The sequence below is a fragment of the Salarias fasciatus genome, chromosome 18 (assembly GCF_902148845.1).
Source record: "Salarias fasciatus chromosome 18, fSalaFa1.1, whole genome shotgun sequence".
NCBI lineage: Eukaryota > Metazoa > Chordata > Actinopteri > Blenniiformes > Blenniidae > Salarias > Salarias fasciatus.
In genome coordinates, this window is record NC_043762.1 from 29,366,399 (window position 1) to 29,377,543 (window position 11,145).

The 11,145-nt window shown below is 44.7% G+C and overlaps 1 protein-coding gene across 1 annotated transcript; it reads right to left on the minus strand.

The window, feature by feature from the left end:
- Positions 1-81: 81 nt before the first annotated feature.
- nol7 (nucleolar protein 7) lies at positions 82-2,829 on the minus strand. The gene is made up of 8 exons (XM_030115266.1): positions 2,054-2,829; positions 1,831-1,891; positions 1,679-1,734; positions 1,556-1,581; positions 1,378-1,459; positions 1,120-1,238; positions 719-796; positions 82-288 (listed from the first exon to the last, which is right to left on the minus strand). Exons 1-8 carry the CDS (start codon positions 2,227-2,229, stop codon positions 215-217), a joined length of 672 nt encoding a protein of 223 aa, XP_029971126.1. The 5' UTR covers positions 2,230-2,829; the 3' UTR covers positions 82-214.
- Positions 2,830-11,145: the final 8,316 nt, after the last annotated feature.

Consider the following 11,145-nt stretch of genomic DNA (forward strand, 5'->3'; position numbering starts at 1 on the left):
ATCTTATGCTCACATATCAAGTGTTCCACTTAACAAAAAAAAAGCAGCCTTGTACTTAAACTTGACAAAGATCCTGTCCTGTGGGTGTTGCTTCACTCAGTCTTGGTGAAGACCTGAAGAGTCCAGGCTGCAGCAGCGTTCTCATTAAGTCCGCTCCTCCATTATGACGGCTCCGTTCAGCACTCTGATCAAAGTGTTCATGACGTTGTTCTGGTCAACAGGTGGCAAGCTTCTGTTTGTGGATCCACCTCTTCTTCTCCTTCTCTGCTTTGGCTTTTTGTTTACAGGCTGGAGGAAAAGGAAAGACACCATGAGAACCTTTTTCACATCAGGAGTGTGTTGAGCTCTGCTTTATCAGTCTGTCTCACAGCGGTCCACAGGGCAGAGCTGCTGCTGCTGGCTTCAGACTGATTGATTTGCAGAAAAGCCCTGATGTAAAACACTGATATTATAGTGTTAATTTAAGTAGTGGGGGTTAAAACTAACAGTTCACCTGTGCTGATTCTCATGTGACTGTGGGCTGTTTGAAATACCTTTGAAGAATATGTTCTTTCCTTTAGTTGATATGAGCAGCTTTCATTTCTAACCCACCTTCTGCAACCACTTGTGAGACAAACACGTGTTTGAATTTGCTTTCAGAGGAAACTCATATTTGCTCTGAGTGTGGCAGTGAGCTCAGATAAAATCCACTGGTCTGGACCGGTCTTGCTGAACATACCCCAGTCCTTCTTGACAAACTGCACCGCGGCAGTTTTGTTCGGCGCCTTCTTGTTCTGGAGGGAGAGCATCTCGTTATCTGCGGCAGAGAGACGATGTGTTAAAGCGGAGCTGCAGATCAGGGTGAAAGCTGCAGGTGTTGCCACCGTCCTCCCAGCAGGACGCCCGGGACAGCGGGCGCCTCCACGGGACAAGATGGACTGTCACTGTAGCAAAGCTCAAATTGAGGCAGATCAGAGTCTTTTCAGACTATCGCCACAGAGTGTAGCTTGCAGTTGTTGAGACCCTGTACATATGAGGTAGGTTTGAGAACTGGTTTAGATGAACGGTATTTGGAAAAACTTTCTGCTCACTAAGCAGGGAAGCGTCACTGTGTAAACAGATCTGTGCTGCAGTTCTTACTCGTAGTCCGGCAGCTTCCTGGTCCGTACAGTCGGGACTGGATGAAGTCTGCAGCCGCCTGCTGCTGGAATGACGTCGTTTGTGCCTTTGTTGTCGTCACTGTGTAGCTTCCTTTAAGACTGAAAAACAAAATGAAACAAGAGTCAGGAGCTGCTCAACTGCTTTCCAGTGCTGCTCCATTAATATATATCTGAAGCAAGTAATTGCAGATCCATAAGATAAAATCATGAAAAATAATATAAAGTATATAAAGCATACTTTCTGGAATGTGGACTTTTCCTCTTTTTTTTCTTCCTTCGCTGTTCTGTCTCCTCTCCAGCCTCCTGCTGCTTCTCTTCAGCTGAAACCATATCAATCAAGTCAGAAATATCTCAACACCACTCGGATGAAAATCACCTGAATGTTTAAAAATCACACACAGACATATTTTCTTTACCTTCACTTCCAGAGGCTTTGTGTTTCCTGGAAAACAACCCAGTTTTAAACCTCGACAGAACAAAGCTGGAGGCGAACATATGAAATCAACAAGCCGCAGTGAGAATCAGACAGGCGGACTAACTTTGAGGGAGACGAGTCAATTTCTTCCAGCACATCAGCAGGCAGCAGTTTTCTTTTCTGTGGGGAAAATAATGCGCAGCTAAATCAAAGACTTCAGATTTAAGGACCTGTATTTGTAACATAAACAGGCGTTTAGAGGAAACATGCACACACCTTTTGCTCCTGGAACAGCTCCTGCCTTTTCCTCCTCTTTTCCTTGAGCAGCTCTTTCTCTCTGTAGAAACGAACAGGCTTTACTGACTACCTGCTATCTCACTCACCAGATCAACACATGATCAAAGCAAAACGTACTAAATCTTAAGATGTGATGAATGCTTCTATTTTAATCATTAGCGGTAAAACGTGTGTTAGCTCGTGGGCTAGCTGCATTAGCTACCTCCGGACTGTTTCTATGGCCCTCGCCATGCTCCGTAAGGCCTGAGCCTTGGAGTCTTCGAAGGTGACCTCGTCCGGCGCCTCCTCGTCACTGGAATCGTTGAAATGTGCAGCGTGTTCTTCGCGGTCCATGTTTTTCGGGGACGAATCTGTCTTACCACGTTGCTTCTTCACCATGTTGGCTTGCGTAATGACGTGATGACGCACGGGTTAGGTGAGCAGTGATTGGCTGTCCGCGATAGGGACGGAGCCATTCTTCTTCTTCTGTGCTGTTTAACGGCGGATGGCACCATTTCAACAGGCGCACTACCGCCTCCTATCGCTGAAGAGTGGGATCAGAGAACAATCTAAATTCTATTTACAGTAACCAGGTATGAGATTAATAAATTCCGACTATAATCAAAAAGTATTTATGGAGAACTCATGAATTCCTTCTCTACTTAACTCCTCTTTTAAAATTGACCTTTCATTATAGTAATGAGAGCAATTAAAAAAACATGCAAAACAGTTTCTTGAGAATTATTGTTGCATTTCTCACAAAACCCAGTCACGTGCTTTCCGATTAGATGCAGACTACTATTTAAATAAATGTGACCCAACATTATTCGATTGACTACTGTTTGCTCTGTTCTTGTTCTTCCTATGCTTGGAACTGATTTTAACACACTGTTGATAATAGTGAATAGAAGTCTTCCCCGAGTTTCTCTCCTCCATCTAATTTGCCATTGTTCCATAACCTTGGACCATATCAGTGATTTCCCCTCGTTCTTACATAGAGATAAATTTACATCAATGTTGTTCTTAAAAAGAGCGCCCGTTGTCACCCTATTTTGTAATTCATTTCCGATGAAGCCCATATGACCTGGAACCCACGTGAATGTCACAGACATCCCTCACTGAACAAGAAAAGTATATAACTGTAGAGCTTTAAACAAAATATCTTGCCTTGCAGATTTATCAGAAAGGCTTTTTAGGACTGACACAGAGTCTGAACATATTAAAAAGGCAGTTTGTCTGGCTTTGCTAGCCCATTTTAAAGCTTTCACAAAAGCTAATAACTCAACTGTATATACAGACAAATAGTCTGTAGCTCTGGGACCCTCTGAATATTTATACTCTACAGCGAAACTGGACCTCTGCTTATCAGGGTCTTTGGATCCATCAGTAATTTGCACACAGTCGGAATACATTAGCTCAACCCTTGAAGAGAAAGCAGTCAACAAATCTGTTTCCCCTTGCCTTAAAGCTTTAAATCTAATAAATAGAGATCCACAAAAGGAGATTTCATTGCCCATGGTGGCATTTCTGGTATCGTAACAGCTGGGCAAAAACTTATAAGACTTATAAGACTAATACCCAAATTTTGTGCATATTCTGTACTATAGGTCCCAAATCTGTTAACTTGTCACGCTTCCTCCCAATATGGCTCAAATACAGATATTGCTGGATGTTGTTCACTGTGATCCTTCAAATTTATTCAGTTGTTAGCCACAAGTTGCATTCTTCTCAGATCAAGGTACAATTCTTTGGCCAAAACTAGGAGAGCTGGAATAGTAAGTTGTAAGTAACATCATGTAGGTTCCCGGATGTGTCCCTCCCACTGGCACTGCCACAACTCCAGCACAGACCCCACCAGGGCAAAAGAAACTTACATTTTACACGAGCGCTACTTATAAAGAACGAGGAGGGAGTCCCCCTCTTCCGTGTATGGCACGAGTGTTTCAAGGCCTGCAGGGGGCGCTGTGTCGCATAAAACGTGCAAACTCCTTAATACACCTTTAAGTAAATATTTCTTACACAACAAAGTTTCTTTGCTTGTTATAAGCAAATTTTCTTACATTTTGGACTATTTTTCTAGTTTTAAGACACATTATGGTCTTAAAGTGGCTAGATTTATAGTCTAGTTTTAATAATTCTAGCCAAGTAAATTTTGCTTACCCCATTGGCAGATTGTTTTGCTCAAAACAAGAAAATTTGCCCAGATTTAAGAATATTTAGATTTAAAAATATTTTATTGGATAATCAAGAACAGAGAACGTCTCTATGCACCCGGTTGGCAGCTGGCATGGCTAAAATTGTGGATAGAACAGCACACGTTGTGACATCACATGCATTTACCTTGGGGAGCCCGAGACAAAGCAGGATCCTTAAAACTCTAACATCTCCAAACATTCAATACTCACATGAGGGAATAAACATGGCAGACCAAGCGTTGGAGGGACCTCCACACAACTGTGTACAGAAGTCTGAAGAGGATAACCAGGTGTCAGGGAAGTTGAAAAAGGGACAGTTGCAGGGACAGGATGTTGAGCAACTATTCACTGATGGTTGTTGTTTCAGGGACGACAAGGGATGGCTTCAATCTGCATGGGCAGTGGTGAGACGAGTTGGTGATACTTTTGTGCCCGTATATAGTGGGAAATTGCATGGGAAACAATCAGCTCAAATGGCCGAGATGACGGCTATGATAAAAGCATTAGAATGGGCTGAGGGGGAGAGAGTGAACATTTACACTGACTCAGCCTATGTGGTTTCTGTTGAACATACTGAACTTGCTCAATGGGTGTGAACTGGATTTTTAACAACTGCCAAGACTACAATCAAGCATGAAGACGAAGCAAAAAAGCTTCTCCTGGCACTCCAACTGCCTGAAGAAGTCACTGTAAATAAAGTACCAGGTCATGCTAAAGCACAGACAATGGAGGCGAGAGGAAACGCAGCAGCAGATGAAGCAGCAAAGAGAGCAGCCGGATACCTACCGACAATGATGATTCAAACAGAGGACAACGGGAATCCGGAAAGAAAGACTGAACCGATGAGACTGAGGCACCAGACGGAAGTGTCTACTGAAGAATTGGATCGGCTGGTGAAAGAAGCCCATTCCCCTGCTCATGTAAATAAGAAGGAGGTGCTGCAAAGATTAAAGAGGTATTGGCATCCCCAGAAGAGGGACATTAGAAATGCAGTTGTAAATAAATGTGAAATTTGTGCTGGATGGAACCAAGGAGTAACACAATGATGTTCTCCTGGACAGTTTAAACCTCACCTGGGACCAGGTGATGAAGTGGTAATTGATTTTACTGACATGGGAGAGAAAGTTGGAGGTAAAAGATACCTACTGGTCATGGTGGATGCATACACCAGATGGCCAGAAGCGTATCCATGTGCTAAGGAGGATGCAGTTTCAGTGATTAAACATCTAGTGAACCATTACATCCCGACACATGGCTTTCCCAAACTGATTAAATCAGATAATGGGTCTCATTTTCAAAATAAACATCTACAAGAGGTGGAGAGAATGTTGGGGCTAACTCATAAATTTGGCTCAATTTACCATCCTCAGCCTCAAGGGAAGGTTGAAAGGATGAATGGAAATATCAAACAAAAGATTGCAAAAACTCAACAACATCAACAGTGCACTTGGTTGACAGCTTTGCCCATAGCTTTGCTTAACATCAGATCTGCAGTTTGTCAACCTACAGGACTGACCGCGTTCGAAGCAGAGAGCGGGAGACCATTTCCAGGACCGTGGGGAGCTATGTCTTCGGAGGGAAAAATCAACCGGAACACTGAGATCAGACAGAAGGTAAGTGCATATGTAAATAACCTGTCTTTTGATATTCCCCCAGAGGTTGATCCTAAACGCCCTGAACCTGAACATCCGGAGGAGGACGTGAATCCAGGATTTGTGGATCTACGCAGACTCAAGAGGGGGTGGACAGAGCCACGCTGGGATGGACCGTTCCAAGTGACAGCCCGGACGACCCATGCTGTCAGACTGAAGGAGAAAGGACCAAAGTGGTATCACATTTCTCACACACACCTCTCCAGGTTGAAGAGCTCCAATCCTGGTAGGAGAGGAGGAGGGGATCCACCTGCCCCCTAACCTGAAGAGAGCACGATACACCAGGAAGACATCAGGACTGTGGGAACTGAGCTGTCCATAGAGGCAGTTGAGTATCAACACTCCAGAACATTTTCTCCACAGAGACTCACTGTTTTATAGACATTAGTTTAAAAGACTCTGCATTAATTGACCATTGGCCATTAGCGGAATACGGCGTGGTCTGGGACATCAGACGTTTAAGGTGCATAGGGGGCAATTCACGGGTTCCCTAGAGAGCAACGGCAACAGTTGGACCAACAATGGGGGACGAGGAGACTCCTGTGAAAGACAGGGACAAAGGGAAGTGTTCGTTTATTCGTTTCTTAATTTCCTTTATTCTTGTTATCTCTTGTGCCTGTTGGATGTGGGAAGGACAGGGGTTAACAGGAGCTATAAATGGTGACCACAGACTCACCGGAGACGGGACCCGACTTTTGACTTTGACAAAACGACAGATTGCATACATGAGGATTTCCTCATGGTTGTTGGACAAAAACCCTGAGACTAGGTTTCACACTAATCTCTGGTACAGGTATGCTGTATGGATGGCAAAATCGGAGAACAAGAGTAATTGTTACGTGTGTACAAAAATGCCGACATCTGCTGGACATTCCGGGGGGAAGGTGATGGGTGTCCGAAATGACTCTGACCTTTGGCCTGACATACTTGTCTCGCGGACTAACGAGTGTGCCCCCTGTCAGAAGACGAATGCGGGTTATAATAGGAGTATGGAAAGGGTGCCAGCTTGGAATGGACGTAACGTCACCAAATACATGCCCCTTAATTGGACATCAAACAATGTTGTTATGTCCGGAGTACCCATTCCACACGATGCTGATTTGACATGCTATTCCACTAAGGTGTCACTCTCCCGGAGCAGGACAACCATGGGATTCATTCCTCTAAGATTCTGTAATCGAGTGTTGTCCCCGTGTTTTAAGTTGGCCAATGGATCATACAACACATCCCAAGCCGGGTACAACACCACGTGTATCTCCCTTTGTCAGGGACCAGATTTTTTGGGAACACTAGCTCAGTCTGATTTTTATTGGCTCTGTGGTCACACGGTCTTTGTCAATTTGCCGGTTAACTGGGAGGGCCGATGTGCACCGGTCACCCTGTCCGAAAACTCGTACGTTGTGACTGGGGTGCCCCGGCCTCCCTCTACTTCGAGTAGGCGGAAAAGAACCCTCAAAATACCTCCACATGACTCGGTGTGGGGCACCGATGTCCCCGATCAATTTAAGATTTGGTCCGGGGGACAGAAGGTAACTCTATCGCTGTTCCCGTGGTTGGGGGTTGGTAAAGTTATGCTAAGGATGGAAACCATGGACTACAGGATGTCGCTGTTTGTTAACTCTACCGTGTCTGCAGTGTCTGGACTGACAGAAGAAGTAAATGCCTTGAGACTGATGGAGTTACAAGACCGGATGGTGTTGGATCTGATTACAGCTCCACAGGGTGGAGTTTGTGCTATTGTTGGTGATTCCTGTTGTACCTGTATCCCAGACAACACAGGGGATGAAGGGATGGTAACCCAGGCAGTCCAGAACCTAACGGCTCTGGCCACGGCTTGGTCCACTGATTTTAGACATAACGATCCTGCATGGGATCTGTTCTCTTGGTTCACTTCAGGAGCTTGGTGGCAGATCTTAATGAAGTGTTTGATGCCGGTGGTAGCAACGCTGTTGATATTTTGTGTTTTCATGGGTTGTGTTTTGCCGTGCTTGAGGTCTATGGTGGTTAGGATGATTTCGGGACAGGTGAAATAGACTATGCTTCAGAAGGCTGGCCCATCGACTGATGACCCTGAACGACAGGACTGCGACTATGACCCGGATATGTTTTCAGGCTATGCAGAAATGTATGTTTTGCAGGAATATTAACATTGTTGGCCTAAAATTTGTTTTAGGCCAAGAGGGGGAATTGTGGGAATTTATTTTAGTTTCAATATTCTTATTCTAATACTTGTTTGCTCACATATGATACTCAGGGAAAAATATTACAATATAATATGCATTTAACTTTGTTTTGCAGCTGCTTATGTATTTCTTAATGATTTGTAACCTTAACCATGAAAAAAGCACAGGAGGTCCCGGGAAGTTTTTCTCGTCTGAGCTCTTGCAGGTAACACTTGAGGGAGTGAAGGACGGAGACTGTCGGGGCGACATAACCCGGGATGCGAAACCTGGGAGATCCACGTGCCTGGGAGAGAGGACGATGGAAAACTACCGAGAACCACTGTTTGAGAACCCCGCCTGCGAGCGAGGGATCAGAAATACAAACACACACAGATAGACATCGCTTTTTGCCTGCTGGACGCTACTTACGGGTAGACCAGGGACTCACAGACTAGAATTCCTTGTCAGGGAAACAACATCTTTCTGTAATAAATTCACACACTAAACAGCCAGAAGTTGTCAGGTCCTTATGGGAATGGCTAGTGTGACGTCACACGTCACTTCCGGGTCCAAGGCTTCTAGCGCGCAATGTAAACACAATGGCTGTTGCCAAAGAACCGGTCACTTTTTTCATGGTAACAGTGAATTTTGCTGACTTTCCAAAGTCAGTGAAGAGGGGTTTAAATCCTTACAACTCAAACCGAGTTGTAATTGTTTCTGTGGTGACAGGTGGAAGTCTGAAATGGAAAGTACAGGCTTCAATGAAAAACAACATTTACGAGGTTGAGGTGAGTGATTAAGGGGCTAGCTAGCATTAACACGAGGGTGTCAGTCGTCGCATCAAGCTGTGTAACTTAACTATTAATTAATTATCTATGTTAGAATCGGGTACTGTCTGTCTGCGGTTTGTGGACAACTTACAGTTTATTCATCCAGGGAAATAATTTTAAACCAAACCTCAAACACGCCATAAAGCAGAAGCAGCACACATTCAGTACAGGTTAAAAAGTAAAATAATAACAATAATAATAATAATAATAATAAAAAAGCCCTTACAGAATATCTAATAATATCTCCCCTTGTGGGATTAATAAAGGATTAATAACTTTGGATAACTCCGCTGGTCCATCCTGCCGGAGAGGAGGCAGTTTTAACAGTGAGAGAAGACACACAGCTGCTGCAGAGCAGCTTCAGATCCAGCGGGGGGCGCTGCTGTTCAGCCCTGAAAAGATGTGGGATTTTATTTTGTCCTGTGCTGTTTTACACCATATTGTTGTGGCCGATAGAGTTACTTTTGATGCGCCGGCGCCACGAGAGGAGCTGATGTGGGAACCAGCAGGACCTGAAGAACCGCGACTGACATGTAAATAAACTGTAAAGTTTAGCAAATGATTTATTTAATCAGTGATGTGATGCCAGCAGCCTAGAAAATAATATCAGCTAAAGGGAGATTAAATACAGACAGAGGACGTTTAGCCAAAAATTTTATTTAGACTTCTATAAATTGTCTTTAATTAATTTAAGCAGCACCGGGAACGCGCCGCCCTCGTGGACTGAGTCCCGATCCGCTCCGTCCTGTGTCCTGCTCGGTCCGGGGTCCTGCTCAGGACCGGGTCCGGTGCTGGGTGTGTGTGTCTCGGTGGGACCGTCCCGCTGTGGGGAGGAGACCTGGCGGCGGTGCCGCTGCTGTCTGGCTCAGAGACATAATTAAATGAAACAATAAAAATCTGATCTATATAACGTGAGTCTGCCTCATTATTTGTAATATCAGTAAAAAAATTATAATGATGTAATATCAGAGGAAAGCAGTAGTAGGATATGGTTTTGTTGACATCGTTCCTGTTGTTACAACACGGGACACAGCACTGCACCATCGCACCTTTGGACACGGAAGTGACGTATTCAGCTTCGATGACGTAGCTACTAGCCATCCCCATTGTACACCTTGGTATTGGGATCCAAAAAGGCTCTGTGGGATCGAGGCGTGATTGGAGGGGAAGCCTCGGCTGGAGCGGCCTCATGGAGACGGGCTGAAGATTCTACACCTCGACAGAATCCATTAAATTTTGGTGTTGATCCGGATCACTGTCTGGATCCAGGATTTTTTTAAAGGATTCTTTATCATTGAGAGATAGGGAGTCTTTCACATGGTTGGGCAGGCCCGCCGACAGGGGGGACAAACGCCTGGTTCACAGGACGCGCCGCTTCCGACGCGGAAGTGGAAAGCGCCGCGCACCGACTGTCAGATCGGCGCCCCTGTTAACCTATCTGACGGTTCATACAGGAGGCGTGGGACAGCGCCGTGTGCGTAGCGGCTCGCGCCGTGGACCGTGGCACTCCGCTCCTCTCTATTTTCTCCGCGAGCTGCGCGCTGTGGACCGCCAGTTGTAAAGCTGGACAGAGCAGATCGCACCACACAGGAAGTCGGGAACGGAAAATACGAGAGAATCCGGTCAATTTTCAAATTAAAATGAAGTAAAATAACATAAATTATGTTGCTTTTCAGTTTTCCTTTTCAGATAAACACACACACAGGGAGAGAGGGCGACAGGGCGACAGACAGAGGCACCGCACGCTGCGGCGCTCTGCTCCGATCACACCCCGATCACAATGTTGTGTGATTATATCTGGTGTTCTTATGGTTGTTGGTGACTGATTTGAGCTGTGGCGGAGGTCTGCGCTGTTGACTAATTTATCAGTTTCAATCCCAATCCTTCAGCAGTAAAAGGATGTTCATGCTTGAACCTCTGAACATTCATACTTCTGTCAGAAACAGAACAACAGGGACAGCAGAAGGTTCAGTTTCATGATAATGGCAAGATACACAACTGGGAACATGCCAGATAATCTGCACCAAGAAAAATAACATCTGACAAATGAACATCTTGGTAAGGTACTCACGTTAACTGGAATTCTGGGAAATTACGTAGCTTGTGTATTTGGCCTGCTTTAGCCGTAGTGTTCTTTACATACTCTTGATTTATGAAACTCTGTCACACAGCAACAAAGTGTTGTACATGGGAATTATGATTTACAGTTTTTCTCCATTGGTTTGGCTCATTTCTTGAAACCGAATTTACTTTCTCAAAACAACATTGACAAATCTCCAAACTACGCTGTAACTGCTCTCAACAGAACGGTATTTCTCATTCATTTCATCACATTGGAAATGTCTTAGTACATGTCTCAGTGTCTCAGATCACCTTTGCAAATGAATAAGCACAATAAGGAAAGATTTAGTACAATTTCCAAGTGAATATGTCATGTTGATCTAAACCGATTGATCGATTCTCAGTCTAATGGTTG

Excerpts from the sequence above, each read along its gene's own strand:
- nol7 (XM_030115266.1), bottom strand. The coding sequence starts at position 2,229 with ATGGTGAAGAAGCAACGTGGTAAGACAGATTCGTCCCCGAAAAACATG. Across the intron at positions 1,582-1,678 it reads ATTGACTCGTCTCCCTCAAA|GAAACACAAAGCCTCTGGAA; the intron begins GTTAGTCCGCCT and ends GTTGTTTTCCAG. Across the intron at positions 1,239-1,377 it reads AAAAGTCCACATTCCAGAAA|TCTTAAAGGAAGCTACACAG; the intron begins GTATGCTTTATA and ends TTTGTTTTTCAG.